At 52.2% G+C, this 23173-nt stretch overlaps 1 protein-coding gene across 1 annotated transcript in view; it reads right to left on the reverse strand.

Moving 5' to 3' along the window:
• Positions 1–23173, reverse strand: part of LOC115113600 (immunoglobulin superfamily DCC subclass member 4-like) — a 64213-nt gene that overhangs the window by 12427 nt on the left and 28613 nt on the right. The window contains exons 4-14 of the mRNA XM_029641406.2: positions 12380–12513; positions 9025–9162; positions 8075–8227; positions 6318–6728; positions 5866–6030; positions 5289–5426; positions 4800–4973; positions 2112–2348; positions 1811–1912; positions 1507–1690; positions 651–778 (exon numbers count right to left, since the gene is read on the reverse strand). Of these exons, the coding sequence (XP_029497266.2) occupies positions 651–778; positions 1507–1690; positions 1811–1912; positions 2112–2348; positions 4800–4973; positions 5289–5426; positions 5866–6030; positions 6318–6728; positions 8075–8227; positions 9025–9162; positions 12380–12513 (1964 nt within the window). The remainder of the gene's footprint in view (positions 1–650; positions 779–1506; positions 1691–1810; positions 1913–2111; positions 2349–4799; positions 4974–5288; positions 5427–5865; positions 6031–6317; positions 6729–8074; positions 8228–9024; positions 9163–12379; positions 12514–23173) is intronic.

Below are 23173 nucleotides of genomic sequence, written 5' to 3' on the forward strand. Positions count from 1 at the left end.
AGATCATAATGAATAAGACAGAGAGGACTTGATCCTAGAACAGCACTCGTCCCTGGCTCTTCCCTGACACCACTTGGCTGAACTGATTGACAGGCCCTGCCAATTATCTCCCTACGCCCCTAAAGATGAATCCCTTCTCTGTTAACCTGCCTCAATCACACTTGCTCAGTCTAACACATAGACAGTTTTGTATTGCTGTCCTTGTGGGGACCAAATAATTGATTCCCATCCAAAATCCCATTTTCTCTAACCCTAAATCTAACCCTAGCCTTAACCCTTTACCTAACCGTAACCCCAAACCCCTAACCCTAAAACTAACCTAAACTCCTAACCCCTAACCTTAATTCTAACCCTAAACCCAACCCCTAAGCCTAAAATAGCATTTTTCCCTGTGGGGACCGTCAAAATCACCCCACTGGTCCGTATTTTCCTTGTTTTACTATACTTGTGAGGACTTCTGGTGCCCACAAGGATAGTAAAACAAAAACACACATACACCAACGAACTACACACCTCTGTCAGATACAAAAACACCCACACAGAGGAAGTGAAAGTGAGCGACAGAGCATACTGAACGCAAGCATCCACCTTTATGTTACACTGGATGCACAGATTTGTCCACTACACTGATGAGAACAGGCGAGACTTACTGTCAGTGAGAGTGGACTCCTCCACGGTGCCACTGAAGGGACCAACCACGTCTCCTCCATTGGACTGCACAGCCAGCTCATAGCGGGTGTAGGGTTTTAGCGCCCCCAAGAGGATCTCCTGAGCAGAGCTGCAAAACACAGTTTGGGAGAAAAAAAAAATGAACGAATGAATCACAAATGGGAAAACTTGCACGTCCTTCCTTCCATTCATTCATAACCTGAATATCGATTTAGCCATTCTGGAAGAAATATTACATTTCAACAAAAAGGGCTTCTTTAATGTGATCGAACTTCAGATAATGGAATTTGGAACTTCCATTTTCCTCTAAAAGAAGCTGGATACCTGGTATAGTAGGAGACCAGGAGATGTGTTGTGTTTGGGATGGTCCCTGACTGACCTGGTGTAGTAGGAGACCAGGAGATGTGTTGTGTTTGGGGTGGTGGTGGTCCCTGACTGACCTGGTGTAGTAGGAGACCAGGAGATGTGTTGTGTTTGGGATGGTCCCTGACTGACCTGGTGTAGTAAGAGACCAGGAGATGTGTTGTGTTGGGGGTGGTGGTGGTCCCTGACTGACCTGGTGTAGTAGGAGACCAGGAGATGTGTTGTGTTTGGGATGGTTCCTGACTGACCTGGTGTAGTAAGAGACCAGGAGATGTGTTGTGTTTGGGATGGTCCCTGACTGACCTGGTGTAGTAGGAGACCAGGAGATGTGTTGTGTTTGGGGTGGTGGTGGTCCCTGACTGACCTGGTGTAGTAGGAGACCAGGAGATGTGTTGTGTTTGGGATGGTTCCTGACTGACCTGGTGTAGTAAGAGACCAGGAGATGTGTTGTGTTTGGGATGGTTCCTGACTGACCTGGTGTAGTAGGACACAAGCGATGCGTTTCTGATGCCAACCGGGCTGCAGCGTACGGTGTAGTTGATGATGCGGACGTTGCTGAAGCGAGGTTTCTCCCAGCGCAGCCAGATGGATGTGGAGCTGTTGGCTGTAGCCTTGATGCTGCTGGGGGGCAGGGGAGGGGGGTTCCCCTTAGGGGGCGCTGCAAAAACACACTGCCAGTTTATACACAAATATTGGTATTGTACAGACTTTCTTTAACACTGACAGACAGACTGACACACACACACACACACACACACACACACGAATGAATAGACACCTTTGCCATGTGCCTTCTCCGTCCTGCCCTTCCATCCTGCAGCATAGCCATCCGTCTGCTTATTGAAGGCCCACACCTTCACTTCATATAGTCTGTCAGGGACTGACACACACAGAGAAATATATAGAAACGTATCGCAACACAAACACACCAAATTATACATAACCACAAGAACGCCTGGCATAATGACCACGAGGTCCAAACATGTTATTAAGAGTCACATTTTTCCAAACAAATAATGTCACCTGGACCAGTAGGAAGGGATTTAAACAACACTGGCATGTGAACATCCCAGACTCACCCAGACTAGAGACCTCATGATGTTTGACCCTCTTGCGGAGCTTGATGGTGTGGGCCTCCATCCTCCTCACCCGCTCCCTCTCAGGATGAGCCTCCCCATTGGTCAGGTCGTCACCAACCACCTCCCTGCAAAAGAGCTTGTAGCCGGAGATCTGCGTGTGATTGGGCGGGGGCTGCCATGTGACATGGAGGGAGTTCATTTTGGCCCTAACCTTCAGCTCTGTGGGAGCAAAGATCACTGGGGAAAGACGAAAAAGCAAACAAGGAGCCAGCGTGAAACAACGTTACTGGAGCTTATAACATGATTCAACAAAACAAGATCCAGACATTGATTTATTGTACCAACTCAATTTGACAATCTCCTAATGACTATAACATTATATCATATAATTCTATAGACCTGTATCTAGAACAGGTGCCGCCTTAATTGGGGAGGATGGGTTTATAGTAATAGCTTATGATAATTAATGGAATGGTATCAAATGGTTTGTGTGTGTTCAAATACCATTCCATGTCTTCTATTCCAGCCATTATTCACATGAACTGACAATTCAGTAAGATTATCTTCTTGTGTGTATTAACAGATTTTCTTCTCATGTGAATGAATGGCATTCGTGAGAGCTTAGTCACTGTATAGAAAAGGATTGAATAGATTTCTGTTCATTTCTTCGACATTGATCTTCTGCCTTTACCAAGAACCTCAGACACAAACACATACATTGTAAGAGGCACAGTCAGCCATGTTGTCTTGCCCCTGAATGGAGAGCAATTGTATGGCTGATGCAAAGGTGTAGGTGAAGGTGTATTCAACAACATGACACTGCCCAGCCATGAACAGTCAGCTTGAATGGAAGGCCGCAGTGTTCTTTTCAGTGCTAGTATACTTAAGTTATTGTCAAACCCTGATCTGTTTCACCCGTCTTTGTGCTCGTCTCCACCCTCCTCCAGGTGTTGCCCATTTTCCCCATTAATCCAAGTGTATTTAAACCCGTGTTCTGTTTGTCTGTTGCCAGTTTGTTTTGTTCATCAAGCTTACCTGCGTTCCAGTTCCCGGTTCTTGACCATTCTGCCTGCCCTGAGCCTGCCTGCCGTTCTGTACCTTGTAACACCACTCTGGATTACTGACCTCTGCCTGCCCTGACCCCATGACTGCCTGCAGTTCTGTACTTTATGAACTCTGATCTGGATTACTGACCTCTGCCTGCCCTGACCCCATGACTGCCTGCAGTTCTGTACTTTATGGACTCTGATCTGGATTACTGACCTCTGCCTGCCCTGACCCCATGACTGCCTGCAGTTCTGTACTTTATGGACTCTGATCTGGATTACTGACCTCTGCCTGCCCTGACCCCATGACTGCCTGCCGTTCTGTACTTTATGAACTCTGATCTGGATTACTGACCTCTGCCTGCCCTGACCCCATGACTGCCTGCCGTTCTGTACTTTATGAACTCTGATCTGGATTACTGACCTCTGCCTGCCCTGACCCCATGACTGCCTGCCGTTCTGTACTTTCTGAACTCTGATCTGGATTACTGACCTCTGCCTGCCCTGACCCCATGACTGCCTGCCGTTCTGTACTTTATGAACTCTGATCTGGATTACTGACCTCTGCCTGCCCTGACCCCATGACTGCCTGCCGTTCTGTACTTTTATGAACTCTGATCTGGATTACTGACCTCTGCCTGCCCTGACCCCATGACTGCCTGCCGTTCTGTACTTTCTGAACTCTGATCTGGATTACTGACCTCCTGCCCTGACCCCATGACTGCCTGCCGTTCTGTACTTTATGAACTCTGATCTGGATTACTGACCTCTGCCTGCCCTGACCCCATGACTGCCTGCCTTTCTGTACTTTATGAACTCTGATCTGGATTACTGACCTCTGCCTGCCCTGACCCCATGACTGCCTGCCGTTCTGTACTTTATGAACTCTGATCTGGATTACTGACCTCTGCCTGCCCTGACCCCATGACTGCCTGCCGTTCTGTACTTTATGGACTCTGATCTGGATTACTGACCTCTGCCTGCCCTGACCCCATGACTGCCTGCCGTTCTGTACTTTATGAACTCTGATCTGGATTACTGACCTCTGCCTGCCCTGACCCCATGACTGCCTGCAGTTCTGTACTTTATGAACTCTGATCTGGATTACTGACCTCTGCCTGCCCTGACCCCATGACTGCCTGCCGTTCTGTACTTTATGAACTCTGATCTGGATTACTGACCTCTGCCTACCCCTTGACCTGTCGTTTTGTCTGACCCCTGTTCTAGTAATAAACGTTTGTTACTTCGACACTGTCTGCACCTGAGTCTTCTCCTGAAACGTGATAGTTCTAGTATGAGAATGGGAAAGTGGAGGCTGCTCTTATGTACAAGGATAATAATAATATATATGAGTTTTACTACATCTATCATTTGTTTATGGCGTGCTTGTTATTACTGCATGCCTGACAAGCATTTCGCAACACCCGCAATAACATCTGCTAAACACGTGTATAAAATGTGATTTTTGATTAGAATTTTCTGAAACTTTGTTCCCCCTGCTGCTGTCTTGATTGGACCCAGGTCTATCTTAAGGACCATACCGGGTCAGGTCACTTATTGTGGTGGATATTGATGGTGAAGTTGATGGGTGTGTGTGTGTGAGAGAGAGTGAGACACACACACACAGACAGAGAGGTCTCACCCATGCTGTGGTTAAAGTGGGCTGGGGTGTGGTGCTGGTTCCACTCTGACGGCACACCAAAGCCTGCTCCCGTTCCAGCCGCCATCCGCAGCCGATAGGCCTGGTTAGGCTGCAGCTCCCGCAAGGTAAGCTGAGTCTCATTCCCCCCCACCTCCACAGAAAACACGTTGTCCACTGCAGTAAACACACACACATTAGATTCAAGAAGATGGGTTGCAAGGCCACTAATGGCACACTATCACCACAATCCATTATCCTATTATGGAAGACCTGATGACTCATTGCATACCATGGATAGAACAGAACACTTTATGCTTTGGGCTTATACCCTAAGTCACTCTTCAATACTTAATGTTTAAAATCCACAATTGTTCTTCCTGAAACATGAACACATGTACCACCACTTTCTAATACCAGACAGTGTTGTAATAACACAGGACAGCAGTGTAGTACTGTGGCCTCCGTGACAGTAGATGGCGCTCGGCTCACCCTGTTCCAGTGTGGAGTAGTCGATGCGGTAGCGGGTGACAGCTCCTCTGCTGTGCTGGGAGGACAGGGGCAGCCACATCACTCTGATGTCTGTAGGGGAGGTGCTGAGCAGGGACAGCTGTGGAGGGGCACTGGGTACTGTGGGGTAGAGCATGGCAGGACATTCTTGGTATTAACGTGTCATTACAGCTAACCCTGGATCTAGTGTCTGGTGACTTAAGTAGCCGATCATATTCTCTGGAGGGGCACAGGGGAGTACAGCATGTCAGATCAGGTACAGGACACTTTTAGTATCCATACATCAACCATACTATTCTGCAGGCTACTAAACCACTTTATTCATTACATTAGCTCTTAGCAACCAAGTAGAATCACATAGTTGGTTGACGGGCAACAATATCTACTTTTGTGCGTCATTGGTGCATAATATAAGTCGTATTACAGTTGACTGCGCCGTGCGGTCTATTTATTCTCAAGTGTACAATGACTCATGTAGGCCGTTGTATGGATTAGATCTAACCGTGTCACTGTTATTTTCCTTTGAGGAGTGAGGTCTGTGGTCTTCACGCCTACTCACCGTCCTCCAGCATCTCCACGGTGACGGGACGTGACGGGCGACTAGCTCCCATGGGGGAGTAGGCCACCACGTAGAAGGTATAGGCTGTGTGTGGCAGTAGCTCCTTCACATGGTACTCTGTGGTGTCGTTGTTCACAGCAAACTGGTATTCCATGTGATCAGAGCCTGTGGACCACACAAGTTCTGTGTTTTACCAGGAGCACCGGACACACTCAGCCTGACCTGACAGTGTCCTTCTCTACCATGCTATCAAGGAACCAGGCACCTATGTATGTTAATGCCTATACACTTGAAACTAGCTAGCGTCCTTGTGGATAGATATCATACGTACAAGCCTGTAAGTTTGTCCATCACACACACACACACACACACACACACACACACACACACACACACACACACACACACACACACACACACACACACACACACACACACACACACACACACACCTGAAGTGGGCTGGTAGTGCACAGAGAAGCCTATAATCTGGTCACTGTTGTGTTCGGGCCGTTCCCATGTGAGGAGGGCGGTGGTGCTTGATTGGGGCGTGGCAGAGAGCTGGTGTGGTGGGCTGGGTAGACCCTCTCTCACAATGACAGACAGCTTGGCTGTGGCACAGGCCGTCCCCAGAGCGTTGTCAGCGATGCACTGGTAGTACCCTGTGTCGTCCAGGCCCAGCTGGTTGATGAGCAGCACCCCAGGGCTCTGGGTCTTCACCCGCCCGTTAGACTTGACCGGCTTGCCATTCTTCAGCCAGTGCAGCACCGGGGGAGGCTCCCCAGAGCTGTTACACACAAACCTGGCTGTGTTTCCCCGAGAGAGAGACACCGTCTCTGGGGGCTGGAGGATTACTGGTGGGGCTGGGAGAATGCAAATAGAGAAACATCCTTCTTAGGAAAAAAAATAATCCTTCACAGCAGCATATATTACAATTTACTGAAAAGGACCAGAGCTGTACGATCGAAGTCAAACATGCAAACCAGAGCTCTAAGACCGAAACCAAACATGCAAGCCAGAGCTCTAAGACCGAAGCCAAACATGCAAACCAGAGCTCTAAGACCGAAGCCAAACATGCAAACCAGAGCTGTACGATCGAAGCCAAACATGCAAACCAGAGCTCTAAGACCGAAACCAAACATGCAAGCCAGAGCTCTAAGACCGAAGCCAAACATGCAAACCAGAGCTCTAAGACCGAAACCAAACATGCAAACCAGATCTTTAAGACCGAAGCCAAACATGCAAACCAGAGCTCTAAGACCGAAGCCAAACATGCAAACCAGAGCTCTAAGACCGAAGCCAAACATGCAAACCAGAGCTCTAAGACCGAAGCCAAACATGCAAACCAGAGCTCTAAGACCGAAGCCAAACATGCAAACCAGAGCTCTAAGACCGAAGCCAAACATGCAAACCAGAGCTCTAAGACCGAAGCCAAACATGCAAACCAGAGCTCTAAGACCGAAACCAAACATGCAAACCAGATCTTTAAGACCGAAGCCAAACATGCTAACCAGATCTTTAAGACCGAAGCCAAACATGCAAACCAGAGCTCTAAGCCCGAAGCCAAACATGCAAACCAGAGCTCTAAGACCGAAGCCAAACATGCAAACCAGAGCTCTAAGACCAAAGCCAAACATGCAAACCAGAGCTCTAAGACCGAAACCAAACATGCAAACCAGATCTTTAGGACCGAAGCCAAACATGCAAACCAGAGCTCTAAGACCGAAGCCAAACATGCAAACCAGAGCTCTAAGACCAAAGCCAAACATGCAAACCAGAGCTCTAAGACCGAAACCAAACATGCAAACCAGAGCTCTAAGACCGAAACCAAACATGCAAACCAGAGCTCTAAGACCGAAACCAAACATGCAAGCCAGAGCTCTAAGACCGAAGCCAAACATGCAAACCAGAGCTCTAAGACCGAAACCAAACATGCAAACCAGATCTTTAAGACCGAAACCAAACATGCAAACCAGAGCTCTAAGACCGAAGCCAAACATGCAAACCAGAGCTCTAAGACCGAAGCCAAACATGCAAACCAGAGCTCTAAGACCGAAGCCAAACATGCAAACCAGAGCTCTCAGACCGAAGCCAAACATGCAAACCAGAGCTCTAAGACCGAAGCCAAACATGCAAACCAGAGCTCTAAGACCGAAGCCAAACATGCAATCTATATCACATTCGCACACTCACATATTATTTTTCTTACCTGGCACGTGCAGTTCAGCTGCAGCTATGACAAACTCGCGGGTCTTGGGTTTGTTGGCACGGCAGACGTAGACCCCCGCATGGTAACGCTGTGTGTTGGGGATCACCAGGTTAGTTTCCAGGACAACCACGTCGGTGGCGATGGGCTTCCCGTCTGTGTCCAGGAGAAAGAGCAGAAAGGAACAGAGAAGAGACAAGCGATTTCAGAGAAAAAAATATCAGAAAAGACCAAACTAACGCAATTAAAAACTGTAGCTGCACACACACAACACTTGGCATTTCATGCCAGCTCAGTTTAGCAGTTGAATGCCAATCACAGAAAAGTATAATGAGCATATCCAGCCACTAGGTGGCACTGTGAGACCTCTGTGATGACTAGAGTTGTTATGTCAGCAAAGGTAGAAATATGAAACACAATGAAGATATTACAGGAATAACACAGAAGCCTAGTAACAAAGTATGGACCAGCCTCTCGTTGTGATATTGGTAGTGAGCCTATTTTTATTGTATTTCTTATTTTACTAGGTAAGTCAATTAAGAACAAATTATTATTTAAAATGGTGGCCTACCCCGGCCAAACCCCAGACGACACTGGGCCAATTGTGCGCTGCCCTATGGGATCCCAATCACGGCCGGTTGTGATACAGCCTGGAATCGAACCAGGGTCTGTAGTGACGCCTCTAGCACTGATATTTTAAATGTTTTCCTTTAACAAGGCAAGTCAGTTAAGAACAAATTCTAATTTACAATGACGGCCTACCCCAGCCAAACCTGGACGATGCTAGGCCAATTGTGCACCGCCCTATGGGACTCCCAATCAAGGCCGGATGTGATACAACCTGGAACCAGGTACTGTAGTGACGCCTCCTACACTGAGATGCAGTGCCTTAGACCGCTGCGCCACTCGGGAGCCCCTGTAGATGGACCGATGGGAGGGATTGAGAGTCTTACCCTGTCTGCTCCAGGACACCAGGGGTTTGGGCTGCCCCCCCTGGGCCATGCATTCCATCACTGCTGGAAGCCCCTGCACCACCGTGGCATTCTGGGGAGGTGCCACGATCAGTACCTCATTTTGGGCAGGGCCAGGACCTGTGCACGTAGACACAACACAGACGCAAACACAACCATCAATGTCTCATATCAGACAGCGTCATTCTAACACCACAAATGACCTACTAATGAACTCAGCACCACAACCCTGCCTAAACTATCTGATGTAAGACAATGCTGGGGCCCTTGTCAGAAATGTCCGACTTCAGTGCATTTAAGACAACTGGGAATGGTCATCCAGCTCGGAGGGTCAGGGCCAATTGGTGTTGTGACGTCGTTGCGGCAATGCCAAACGTCATCTAGCGACTTATAGCAACAAATCAAGGAGCCAATAGAGATTCTCACTGAAGAATTGTTGGCAACACTGTTTAGGACAGCAAGCAGCACTGTCAGGAAGAGGAGTGGAGGAGACAGAGCTAGCTACTAGCCTGGTTAAAATAGAATGTATGCAGCACAACCAGGCTAGCTAGCTGCCCCAATGGGCTTAAGAGAGGACAGAAGGCTCTATATTATGTATGCTAAACCTCTTTGGAGTCACTTATTGTAGAGAGCGAGAGAGAGAGAGAGAGAGAGAGAGAGAGAATCTGAGGGAGAGGGGCGAGTCAGATAATGGAGGAGAGGCAGTGAGGGCCTAACTTAGAGCCTGGTGGTATAATTCTGCCAAATTATATGACTAAATAAATCTCTATCGTTTTCTTGGAGGAATAGAAGTGTGCATTAGCAGAGCAGATGAGGCCCTTATTTTTAGTGGCTCTGTGTGAGAGGCTCTAGGGCTAATTATCGTAGGAAGGGAGGCCCATCACACTGCCTGTGCCTGCTCTGCCTGTCTCTCTGCTCAGAGCCTACATTATGATAATGAGCTCCAGCAGGGTTCCTGGGATACTGTAAGCACATTATTAATTAATCATTGAGCATTCGTACAGCACTACTTGCTTATGCATGAGGGCTTTAAAAATGGGCCAGTCGAGTTCTCCCAGGATGTGCCTTGATAGGGTTTTGTGTAAGTTCTGTGCTCAGAGTGTGTGTGCGTGTGTGAATGCGTGCATGAGAGAGAGAAAGTGCACTGGACAAAAATATAAATGCAACATGTAAAGTGTTTGTGCCCATGTTTCATGATCTGAAAATTCCTGACATTTTCCATACGCACAAATAGCTTATTTCTCTCAGATTTTGTGCATAGATTTGTTTACATTCCTGTTAGTGAACATTTCTCCTTCGCCAAGATAAACAGCATGATCATTGCAGAGGTGCACCTTGTGCTGTAGACAATAAAAGGCCGCTTTAAAATGTGCAGTTTTGTCACACAACTCAATGCCACAGATGTCTCAAGTTTTGAGGGAGTGTGCAATTGGCATGCTGACTACAAGAATGTCCACCAGAGCTGTTGCCAGATAATTTAATGTTCATTCTCTACCATAAGCTGCCTCCAACGTCATTTTAGAGCATTTGCCAGTGTGTCCAAGCAGCCTCACAACCACAGACTTCGTGTAACCACGCTAGCCCAGGACCTCCACATCCGGCTTCTTCTTCTGCATGATCGTCTGATGAGGGGTGGGGGGTGCTGAGGAGTATTTCTGTCTGTAATAAAGCCATTTCGTGGGGACAAACTCATTCTGCTGGCTGGGCCTGGCTTCCCAGTGGGTGGCTGCACCCCTACCCAGTCCTTTTAAAATCCATAGATTAGAGCCTAATGAATATCTTTCAATTGACTGTTTTCCTTATATGAACTGTAACTCAGTCAAATCTTTGAAATTGTTGCGTTGATATTTTTTGTTCGGTATGTAAAAAGGTATAGACAATGTACAATTGAATAAGTGGAGGCGACGTGCTCCGCATCATTCTGTCAGGGAGAATGCGTGTGTGTTCAGGCATTCTAAATCATAAACCTCTCCACAGTGAAGGCTAAGCGATGTGATGGCATTAGATTTGCGTTTCATGTAACGTCTTTCTTCCATGACCTCCAGGTTTCTAAGGCAGCAGGGCTTTGTGTCACACCAAATACCTGCTACTGTAAGTTAGCATTAGTTCACACAGTCTGTTGGATATTGGGAAGTGGGAAAAAGCTGTAAAATGCTGTAATCTCGTCACCTGCTCAGGCTGTCTGTGAGAGTGGTGTGTGTGTGTGTGTGCATTTCTGTGTGTGCGTGTGTGAAATATGTGACTGTGTGTGCGCGCGTTGTGTGGTGTTTGTGTACACATCCGTGTGTGTGTGTGGGAGAGAGAGAAGGTATACGCGTGTCAAGTAGCAACGAGACATCAACATAATGCACAGTTGAATGAGTGAAGCTAGTGTCCTCACAATCAGTCTGCCATTCGCTTCTGTGCATTGTCTGTGAGTTTTGGGCGTGTCTGCCTGTGTATGTGTGTCTCTACGTGAGAGTGTCTATTTGTGAGTGTGCGTGCTTGCCTCTGTGTGTGTGTGTGTGTGTGTGTGTGTGTGCACATGCTGCAGAGAGGTGATTCATCTCTGTTTCCTTAGCTGTTCCACAGGGTGCAGGCATTACTACACAGTTCAGTCTTGTGTACAGGCAAAAAGCTCAATAGGGCCAATAGTTATTAAAACTCAAACATGTTTCTGATGCTAGATGGTCTGTGTGTCTGCCTCTCTCTCTGTGTGTGTGTGTGTCTATGTCTCTCTCTGTGTGTGTGTGTCTTTGTCTCCCTCTGTGTGTGTGTGTGTGTGTGTGTGTGTGTGTGTGTGTGTGTGTGTGTGTGTGCTAACGCTCACATAGAAGCAGATCTAGACGTAGACCTTCCACAGACACTCAAGTCTGACGGAGCCAATTAAAGGCCAGGATTTATCTCCATCAGTAATGCACCTTTTGTCAGACGGGAAGAGACGTGGGTGTGGAGATGCTGCTTACAGCCTGCTGATATCAGACACGAGACCATAGGTCTGGAGCCGCCTCTGTCTCTTTACCCCTCTCATTCCAGCAGAGTTCCAGGAAATACATATAAGCAGGAAGCCATCCACTAAATAGTCCATGTAAAGAACACACCCAGACAGAGGGGGTCAAGCACATCCAAAGGGATCACTTGCCTACAGACGTCATCAGCGAGAGCGAGAGAGAGAGAGAGACACAGAGAGACACACAGACACAGAGAGACACAGAGAGACACACAGACAGACAGACAGACAGACAGACAGACAGACAGACAGACAGACAGACAGACAGACAGACAGACAGACAGACAGACAGACAGACAGACAGACAGACAGACAGACAGACAGACAGACAGACAGAGCATACCATACCCGTAGTGACAGTGAGGATGGCATCTTGGCTGAAGCGTTTCCGGGCCGAGTTGGAGGCCACACAGCGGTACGCACCCCCGTCCTCCTTAACCGCCCCCAAGATCTGGAGCACACCGTTAGGGAGAGAGATGAACCTGGAGACAGGGGGATGGAGAGCGAGAGAGAGAGAGGATGGAAAGGAAGAGAGGAAGGGTCAGAAGGAGAGAGAAATAGTGTGTGGGTGGGGGAGAGAAAATAGTGAGAGAGAGAGGATGGAAAGGAAGAGAGGAAGGGTCAGAAGGAGAGAGAAAGAGTGTGTGGGTGGGGGAGAGAAAAGAGCGAGAGAGAGAGGATGGAAAGGAAGAGAGGAAGGGTCAGAAGGAGAGAGAAAGAGTGTGTGGGTGGGGGAGAGAAAAGAGTGAGATATAATAACTCCTCACTGGTAATCTCCAACTGTTCACATGCTCATTACCACCATACAGGACTAGGTCTCCAGTGCCGGCCATTAGCCGACACTCTCCTTATATCTAACAGCTATTTAGAATAACGCCGTCCAAAAATGTAGAATCTAAAAGAAAAGTAGACAAAAGAAAGGAAGAAATGACACTACTGCCTACCTAATGACAGAGAAGATGGAAACGGGAGGAAAAAGAAGAGACTGGATAGAAATATTTTGAAATCTTTACTGATAGATATAAGAGAACAAAGAGCTCTCAATCTAGGTCAGAGAGATTGAAAAATAGCATTTAGAAGCAGCCATGGCTGCTGGTTGTGCTGACTCTCGTCAATATTTATCACTCTTTCACCCACCAGCTCCTCACTGCTGCCCCACTGCTGCCATGGAAGACAGGTCAGGTTCCACACACACCCACCCCCACCCACTCCCGTCTGGATGGTTCCTCCAAGCCTGAGGCCTGGACTTCCCACTATTCAACTCCTATTCCACGGCCTTTTAACTCTATGATGATGGACTAGTAGTATGCCCTGAGAGACAGACAGAGAGCTCATCTGTGCAACAGAGAGACTGCACACAGCACTGGTCTCTGGTCAGGGTCTCATCTCTACTGCTGCCCATTAGTACCACATTGTGTCAGCACAACAACATCACAACACTGGTCTCTGGTCAGGGTCTCATCTCTACTGCTGCCCATTAGTACCACATTGTGTCAGCACAACAACATCACAACACTGGTCTCTGGTCAGGGTCTCATCTCTACTGCTGCCCATTAGTACCACATTGTGTCAGCACAACAACATCACAACACTGGTCTCTGGTCAGGGTCTCATCTCTACTGCTGCCCATTAGTACCACATTGTGTCAGCACAACAACATCACAGCACTGTACAGCTTGGTTCAGCATTTGGTTCAGAATTGGCCTATGGGTCACACAGGGATAGACCGTTTTTGAGCCAGATGCCTCTAATAATGTCAGGCAGGTACAAATGTATAGCCAACAGCAGAGCTGAGGCAGAAACGTCAATAGCGTTAAGTGCTTGGGTAAATGAGCATTCTGGTGACTAGTGAGAGGGCGTGCGTGCTGCTCAGCTGTGAGAGAGACCGTTTCTGGTGACTAGTGAGAGGGCGTGCGTGCTGCTCAGCTGTGAGAGTGAGACCGTTTCTGGTGACTAGTGAGAGGGCGTGCGCGCTGCTCAGCTGTGAGAGTGAGACCGTTTCTGGTGACTAGTGAGAGGGCGTGCGTGCTGCTCAGCTGTGAGAGTGAGACCTTTCTGGTGACTAGTGAGAGGGTGTGCGCGCTGCTCAGCTGTGAGAGAGACCATTTCTGGTGACTAGTGAGAGGGCATGCGCGTTGCCCAGCTGTGAGAGAGACCGTTTCTGGTGACTAGTGAGAGGGCGTGCGCGCTGCTCAGCTGTGAGAGTGAGACCGTTTCTGGTGACTAGTGAGAGGGCGTGCTGCTGCTCAGCTGTGAGAGAGACCATTTCTGGTGACTAGTGAGAGGGCGTGCGCGCTGCTCAGCTGTGAGAGTGAGACCGTTTCTGGTGACTAGTGAGAGGGCGTGCGCGCTGCTCAGCTGTGAGAGAGACCGTTTCTGGTGACTAGTGAGAGGGCGTGAGCGCTGCTCAGCTGTGAGAGAGACCGTTTCTGGTGACTAGTGAGAGGGCGTGCGCGCTGCTCAGCTGTGAGAGTGAGACCGTTTCTGGTGACTAGTGAGAGGGCGTGCGCGTTGCCCAGCTGTGAGAGAGACCGTTTCTGGTGACTAGTGAGAGGGCGTGCGTGCTGCTCAGCTGTGAGAGAGACCATTTCTGGTGACTAGTGAGAGGGCGTGCGCGCTGCTCAGCTGTGAGAGAGACCGTTTCTGGTGACTAGTGAGAGGGCGTGCGCGCTGCTCAGCTGTGAGAGAGACCGTTTCTGGTGACTAGTGAGAGGGCGTGCGTGCTGCTCAGCTGTGAGAGTGAGACCGTTTCTGGTGACTAGTGAGAGGGCGTGCTGCTGCTCAGCTGTGAGAGTGAGACCGTTTCTGGTGACTAGTGAGAGGGCGTGCGCGCTGCTCAGCTGTGAGAGAGACCGTTTCTGGTGACTAGTGAGAGGGCGTGCGCGCTGCTCAGCTGTGAGAGTGAGACCGTTTCTGGTGACTAGTGAGAGGGTGTGCGCGCTGCTCAGCTGTGAGAGAGAGCGTTTCTGGTGACTAGTGAGAGGGCGTGCGCGCTGCTCAGCTGTGAGAGTGAGACCGTTTCTGGTGACTAGTGAGAGGGCGTGCGCGCTGCTCAGCTGTGAGAGAGACCGTTTCTGGTGACTAGTGAGAGGGCGTGCGCGCTGCTCAGCTGTGAGAGTGAGACCGTTTCTGGTGACTAGTGAGAGGGTGTGCGCGCTGCTCAGCTGTGAGAGAGACCGTTTCTGGTGACTAGTGAGAGGGTGTGCGCGCTGCTCAGCTGTGAGAGAGACCGTTTCTGGTGACTAGTGAGAGGGCGTGCGTGCTGCTCAGCTGTGAGAGAGACCGTTTCTGGTGACTAGTGAGAGGGCATGCGCGCTGCTCAGCTGTGAGAGTGTGCATTTGAGTTTTCAGGCAGACAGGGAGGCTTTAAATCAGGGGTTTCTATCAGTAACGCTACATGATTCTCCGCTGTTCAGCCCCAGATGTCAATGCACAGGGTGTTAGCACACTGGTCCTGCCCCCCCCCTCTCCGCTCCTCTGATGCCCTTCTCCACTCTGTGTGTTGTTAGCACACTGGTCCTGCCCCCCCCTCTCCGCTCCTCTGATCAAATCAAATCAAATGTATTTATATAGCCCTTCGTACATCAGCTGATATCTCAAAGTGCTGTACAGAAACCCAGCCTAAAACCCCAAACAGCCAGCAATGCAGGTGTAGAAGCACGGTGGCTAGGAAAAACTCTCTAGAAAGGCCAAAACCTAGGAAGAAACCTAGAGAGGAACCAGGCTATGTGGGGTGGCCAGTCCTCTTCTGGCTGTGCCGGGTGGAGATTATAACAGAACATGGCCAAGATGTTCAAATGTTCATAAATGACCAGCATGGTCGAATAATAATAAGGCAGAACAGTTGAAACTGATGCCCTTCTCCACTCTGTGTGTTGTTAGCACACTGGTCCTGCCCCCCTCTCCGCTCCTCTGATGCCCTTCTCCACTCTGTGTGTTGTTAGCACACTGGTCCTGCCCCCCCTCCCCCTCCCCTCCGCTCCTCTGATGCCCTTCTCCACTCTGTGTGTTGTTTGCACACTGGTCCTGCCCCCTCTCCGCTCCTCTGATGCCCTTCTCCACTCTGTGTGTTGTTAGCACACTGGTCCTGCCCCCTCTCCGCTCCTCTGATGCCCTTCTCCACTCTGTGTGTTGTTAGCACACTGGTCCTGCCCCCTCTCCGCTCCTCTGATGCCCTTCTCCACTCTGTGTGTTGTTAGCACACTGGTCCTGCCCCCTCTCCGCTCCTCTGATGCCCTTCTCCACTCTGTGTGTTGTTAGCACACTGGTCCTGCCCCCTCTCCGCTCCTCTGATGCCCTTCTCCACTCTGTGTGTTGTTAGCACACTGGTCCTGCCCCCTCTCCGCTCCTCTGATGCCCTTCTCCACTCTGTGTGTTGTTAGCACACTGGTCCTGCCCCCTCTCCGCTCCTCTGATGCCCTTCTCCACTCTGTGTGTTGTTTGCACACTGGTCCTGCCCCCTCTCCGCTCCTCTGATGCCCTTCTCCACTCTGTGTGTTGTTAGCACACTGGTCCTGCCCCCTCTCCGCTCCTCTGATGCCCTTCTCCACTCTGTGTGTTGTTTGCACACTGGTCCTGCCCCCCTCTCCGCTCCTCTGATGCCCTTCTCCACTCTGTGTGTTGTTAGCACACTGGTCCTGCCCCCCCTCTCCGCTCCTCTGATGCCCTTCTCCACTCTGTGTGTTGTTTGCACACTGGTCCTGCCCCCTCTCCGCTCCTCTGATGCCCTTCTCCACTCTGTGTGTTGTTTGCACACTGGTCCTGCCCCCTCTCCGCTCCTCTGATGCCCTTCTCCACTCTGTGTGTTGTTAGCACACTGGTCCTGCCCCCCTCTCCGCTCCTCTGATGCCCTTCTCCACTCTGTGTGTTGTTTGCACACTAGTCCTGCCCCCTCTCCGCTCCTCTGATGCCCTTCTCCACTCTGTGTGTTGTTAGCACACTGGTCCTGCCCCCCTCTCCGCTCCTCTGATGCCCTTCTCCACTCTGTGTGTTGTTTGCACACTGGTCCTGCCCCCTCTCCGCTCCTCTGATGCCCTTCTCCACTCTGTGTGTTGTTAGCACACTGGTCCTGCCCCCTCTCCGCTCCTCTGATGCCCTTCTCCACTCTGTGTGTTGTTAGCACACTGGTCCTGCCCCCTCTCCGCTCCTCTGATGCCCTTCTCCACTCTGTGTGTTGTTAGCACACTGGTCCTGCCCCCTCCCCTCCGCTCCTCTGATGCCCTTCTCCACTCTGTGTGTTGTTAGCACACTGGTCCTGCCCCCTCTCCGCTCCTCTGATGCCCTTCTCCACTCTGTGTGTTGTTAGCACACTGGTCCTGCCCCCTCTCCGCTTCCTCTGATGCCCTTCTCCACTCTGTGTGTTGTTAGCACGCTGGTCCTGCGCCCCTCTCCGCTCCTCTGATGCCCTTCTCCACTCTGTGTGTTGTTAGCACACTGGTCCTGCCCCCTCTCCGCTCCTCTGATGCCCTTCTCCACTCTGTGTGTTGTTAGCACACTGGTCCTGCCCCCTCTCCGCTCCTCTGATGCCCTTCTCCACTCTGTGTGTTGTTAGTACACTGGTCCTGCCCCCTCCCCCCGCTCCTCTGATGCCCTTCTCCACTCTGTGTGTTGTTTGCACACTGGTCCTGCCCCCTCTCCGCTCCTCTGATGCCCTTCTCCACTCTGTGTGTTGTTAGCACACTGGTCCTGCCCCCTCTCCGCTCCTCTGATGCCCTTCTCCACTCTGTGTGTTGTTTGCACACTGGTCCTGCCCCCTCTCCGCTCCTCTGATGCCCTTCTCCACTCTGTGTGTTGTTAGCACACTGGTCCTGCCCCCTCTCCGCTCCTCTGATGCCCTTCTCCACTCTGTGTGTTGTTAGCACACTGGTCCTGCCCCCTCTCCGCTCCTCTGATGCCCTTCTCCACTCTGTGTGTTGTTAGCACACTGGTCCTGCCCCCCCTCCCCTCCGCTCCTCTGATGCCCTTCTCCACTCTGTGTGTTGTTTCCACACTGGTCCTGCCCCCTCTCCGCTCCTCTGATGCCCTTCTCCACTCTGTGTGTTGTTAGCACACTGGTCCTGCCCCCCTCTCCGCTCCTCTGATGCCCTTCTCCACTCTGTGTGTTGTTAGCACACTGGTCCTGCCCCCTCTCCGCTCCTCTGATGCCCTTCTCCACTCTGTGTGTTGTTAGCACACTGGTCCTGCCCCCTCTCCGCTCCTCTGATGCCCTTCTCCACTCTGTGTGTTGTTAGCACACTGGTCCTGCCCCCTCTCCGCTCCTCTGATGCCCTTCTCCACTCTGTGTGTTGTTAGCACACTGGTCCTGCCCCCCCCCCCTCCGCTCCTCTGATGCCCTTCTCCACTCTGTGTGTTGTTTGCACACTGGTCCTGCCCCCTCTCCGCTCCTCTGATGCCCTTCTCCACTCTGTGTGTTATTAGCATACTGGTCCTGCCCCCTCTCCGCTCCTCTGATGCCCTTCTCCACTCTGTGTGTTGTTAGCACACTGGTCCTGCCCCCCTCTCCGCTCCTCTGATGCCCTTCTCCACTCTGTGTGTTGTTAGCACACTGGTCCTGCCCCCTCTCCGCTCCTCTGATGCCCTTCTCCACTCTGTGTGTTGTTAGCACACTGGTCCTGCCCCCCTCTCCTCTGATGCCCTTCTCCACTCTGTGTGTTGTTAGCACACTGGTCCTGCCCCCTCTCCGCTCCTCTGATGCCCTTCTCCACTCTGTGTGTTGTTAGCACACTGGTCCTGCCCCCTCTCCGCTCCTCTGATGCCCTTCTCCACTCTGTGTGTTGTTTGCACACTGGTCCTGCGCCCCTCCCCTCCGCTCCTCTGATGCCCTTCTCCACTCTGTGTGTTGTTAGCACACTGGTCCTGCGCCCCTCTCCGCTCCTCTGATGCCCTTCTCCACTCTGTGTGTTGTTAGCACACTGGTCCTGCGCCCTCCCCTCCGCTCCTCTGATGCCCTTCTCCACTCTGTGTGTTGTTTGCACACTGGTCCTGCCCCCTCTCCGCTCCTCTGATGCCCTTCTCCACTCTGTGTGTTGTTAGCACACTGGTCCTGCCCCCTCTCCGCTCCTCTGATGCCCTTCTCCACTCTGTGTGTTGTTAGCACACTGGTCCTGCGCCCCTCCCCTCCGCTCCTCTGATGCCCTTCTCCACTCTGTGTGTTGTTAGCACACTGGTCCTGCCCCCTCTCCGCTCCTCTGATGCCCTTCTCCACTCTGTGTGTTGTTAGCACACTGGTCCTGCGCCCCTCTCCGCTCCTCTGATGCCCTTCTCCACTCTGTGTGTTGTTAGCACACTGGTCCTGCCCCCTCTCCGCTCCTCTGATGCCCTTCTCCACTCTGTGTGTTGTTAGCACACTGGTCCTGCCCCCTCTCCGCTCCTCTGATGCCCTTCTCCACTCTGTGTGTTGTTTGCACACTGGTCCTGCCCCCTCTCCGCTCCTCTGATGCCCTTCTCCACTCTGTGTGTTGTTAGCACACTGGTCCTGCCCCCCCTCTCCGCTCCTCTGATGCCCTTCTCCACTCTGTGTGTTGTTAGCACACTGGTCCTGCCCCCCTCTCCGCTCCTCTGATGCCCTTCTCCACTCTGTGTGTTGTTTGCACACTGGTCCTGCCCCCTCTCCGCTCCTCTGATGCCCTTCTCCACTCTGTGTGTTGTTAGCACACTGGTCCTGCCCCCCGCTCCTCTGATGCCCTTCTCCACTCTGTGTGTTGTTTGCACACTGGTCCTGCCCCCTCTCCGCTCCTCTGATGCCCTTCTCCACTCTGTGTGTTGTTTGCACACTGGTCCTGCCCCCTCTCCGCTCCTCTGATGCCCTTCTCCACTCTGTGTGTTGTTAGCACACTGGTCCTGCCCCCCTCCCCCTCCGCTCCTCTGATGCCCTTCTCCACTCTGTGTGTTGTTTGCACACTGGTCCTGCCCCCTCTCCGCTCCTCTGATGCCCTTCTCCACTCTGTGTGGTATTAGCACACTGGTCCTGCCCCCTCTCCGCTCCTCTGATGCCCTTCTCCACTCTGTGTGTTGTTAGCACACTGGTCCTGCCCCCTCTCCGCTCCTCTGATGCCCTTCTCCACTCTGTGTGTTGTTAGCACACTGGTCCTGCCCCCCTCTCCGCTCCTCTGATGCCCTTCTCCACTCTGTGTGTTGTTAGCACACTGGTCCTGCCCCCTCTCCTCTGATGCCCTTCTCCACTCTGTGTGTTGTTAGCACACTGGTCCTGCCCCCTCTCCGCTCCTCTGATGCCCTTCTCCACTCTGTGTGTTGTTAGCACACTGGTCCTGCCCCCTCTCCGCTCCTCTGATGCCCTTCTCCACTCTGTGTGTTGTTTGCACACTGGTCCTGCCCCCTCTCCGCTCCTCTGATGCCCTTCTCCACTCTGTGTGTTGTTAGCACACTGGTCCTGCCCCCCTCTCCGCTCCTCTGATGCCCTTCTCCACTCTGTGTGTTGTTAGCACACTGGTCCTGCCCCCCCTCTCCGCTCCTCTGATGCCCTTCTCCACTCTGTGTGTTGTTTGCACACTGGTCCTGCCCCCTCTCCGCTCCTCTGATGCCCTTCTCCACTCTGTGTGTTGTTAGCACACTGGTCCTGCCCCCTCTCCGCTCCTCTGATGCCCTTCTCCACTCTGTGTGTTGTTTGCACACTGGTCCTGCCCCCTCTCCGCTCCTCTGATGCCCTTCTCCACTCTGTGTGTTGTTTGCACACTGGTCCTGCCCCCTCTCCGCTCCTCTGATGCCCTTCTCCACTCTGTGTGTTGTTAGCACACTGGTCCTGCCCCCTCCCCCTTCGCTCCTCTGATGCCCTTCTCCACTCTGTGTGTTGTTTGCACACTGGTCCTGCCCCCTCTCCGCTCCTCTGATGCCCTTCTCCACTCTGTGTGGTATTAGCACACTGGTCCTGCCCCCTCTCCGCTCCTCTGATGCCCTTCTCCACTCTGTGTGTTGTTAGCACACTGGTCCTGCCCCCTCTCCGCTCCTCTGATGCCCTTCTCCACTCTGTGTGTTGTTAGCACACTGGTCCTGCCCCCTCTCCGCTCCTCTGATGCCCTTCTCCACTCTGTGTGTTGTTAGCACACTGGTCCTGCCCCTCTCCTCTCCTCTGATGCCCTTCTCCACTCTGTGTGTTGTTAGCACACTGGTCCTGCCCCCCTCTCCGCTCCTCTGATGCCCTTCTCCACTCTGTGTGTTGTTAGCACACTGGTCCTGCCCCCCTCTCCGCTCCTCTGATGCCCTTCTCCACTCTGTGTGTTGTTTGCACACTGGTCCTGCGCCCCTCCCCCTCCGCTCCTCTGATGCCCTTCTCCACTCTGTGTGTTGTTAGCACACTGGTCCTGCGCCCCTCTCCGCTCCTCTGATGCCCTTCTCCACTCTGTGTGTTGTTAGCACACTGGTCCTGCGCCCCTCCCCCTCCGCTCCTCTGATGCCCTTCTCCACTCTGTGTGTTGTTTGCACACTGGTCCTGCCCCCCTCTCCGCTCCTCTGATGCCCTTCTCCACTCTGTGTGTTGTTAGCACACTGGTCCTGCCCCCCTCTCCGCTCCTCTGATGCCCTTCTCCACTCTGTGTGTTGTTAGCACACTGGTCCTGCGCCCCTCCCCCTCCGCTCCTCTGATGCCCTTCTCCACTCTGTGTGTTGTTAGCACACTGGTCCTGCCCCCCTCTCCGCTCCTCTGATGCCCTTCTCCACTCTGTGTGTTGTTAGCACACTGGTCCTGCGCCCCTCTCCGCTCCTCTGATGCCCTTCTCCACTCTGTGTGTTGTTAGCACACTGGTCCTGCCCCCTCTCCGCTCCTCTGATGCCCTTCTCCACTCTGTGTGTTGTTAGCACACTGGTCCTGCCCCCTCTCCGCTCCTCTGATGCCCTTCTCCACTCTGTGTGTTGTTTGCACACTGGTCCTGCCCCCTCTCCGCTCCTCTGATGCCCTTCTCCACTCTGTGTGTTGTTAGCACACTGGTCCTGCCCCCCCCCTCTCCGCTCCTCTGATGCCCTTCTCCACTCTGTGTGTTGTTAGCACACTGGTCCTGCCCCCCTCTCCGCTCCTCTGATGCCCTTCTCCACTCTGTGTGTTGTTTGCACACTGGTCCTGCCCCCTCTCCGCTCCTCTGATGCCCTTCTCCACTCTGTGTGTTGTTAGCACACTGGTCCTGCCCCCCCTCTCCGCTCCTCTGATGCCCTTCTCCACTCTGTGTGTTGTTTGCACACTGGTCCTGCCCCCTCTCCGCTCCTCTGATGCCCTTCTCCACTCTGTGTGTTGTTTGCACACTGGTCCTGCCCCCCTCTCCGCTCCTCTGATGCCCTTCTCCACTCTGTGTGTTGTTAGCACACTGGTCCTGCCCCCTCTCCGCTCCTCTGATGCCCTTCTCCACTCTGTGTGTTGTTAGCACACTGGTCCTGCCCCCTCTCCGCTCCTCTGATGCCCTTCTCCACTCTGTGTGTTGTTTGCACACTGGTCCTGCCCCCCTCTCCGCTCCTCTGATGCCCTTCTCCACTCTGTGTGTTGTTAGCACACTGGTCCTGCCCCCTCTCCGCTCCTCTGATGCCCTTCTCCACTCTGTGTGTTGTTAGCACACTGGTCCTGCCCCCTCTCCGCTCCTCTGATGCCCTTCTCCACTCTGTGTGTTGTTAGCACACTGGTCCTGCGCCCCTCCCCTCCGCTCCTCTGATGCCCTTGTCCACGCTGTGTGTTGTTAGCACACTGGTCCTGCCCCCCTCCGCTCCTCTGATGCCCTTCTCCACTCTGTGTGTTGTTAGCACACTGGTCCTGCGCCCCTCCCCTCCGCTCCTCTGATGCCCTTCTCCACTCTGTGTGTTGTTAGCACACTGGTCCTGCGCCCCCCCTCCGCTCCTCTGATGCCCTTGTCCACGCTGTGTGTTGTTAGCACACTGGTCCTGCCCCCCTCCGCTCCTCTGATGCCCTTCTCCACTCTGTGTGTTGTTAGCACACTGGTCCTGCCCCCTCTCCGCTCCTCTGATGCCCTTCTCCACTCTGTGTGTTGTTAGCACACTGGTCCTGCCCCCTCTCCGCTCCTCTGATGCCCTTCTCCACTCTGTGTGTTGTTAGCACACTGGTCCTGCGCCCTCCCCCCGCTCCTCTGATGCCCTTCTCCACTCTGTGTGTTGTTAGCACACTGGTCCTGCCCCCTCTCCGCTCCTCTG

This window comes from Oncorhynchus nerka, linkage group LG28, assembly GCF_034236695.1.
Source record: "Oncorhynchus nerka isolate Pitt River linkage group LG28, Oner_Uvic_2.0, whole genome shotgun sequence".
Classification (NCBI taxonomy): domain Eukaryota; kingdom Metazoa; phylum Chordata; class Actinopteri; order Salmoniformes; family Salmonidae; genus Oncorhynchus; species Oncorhynchus nerka.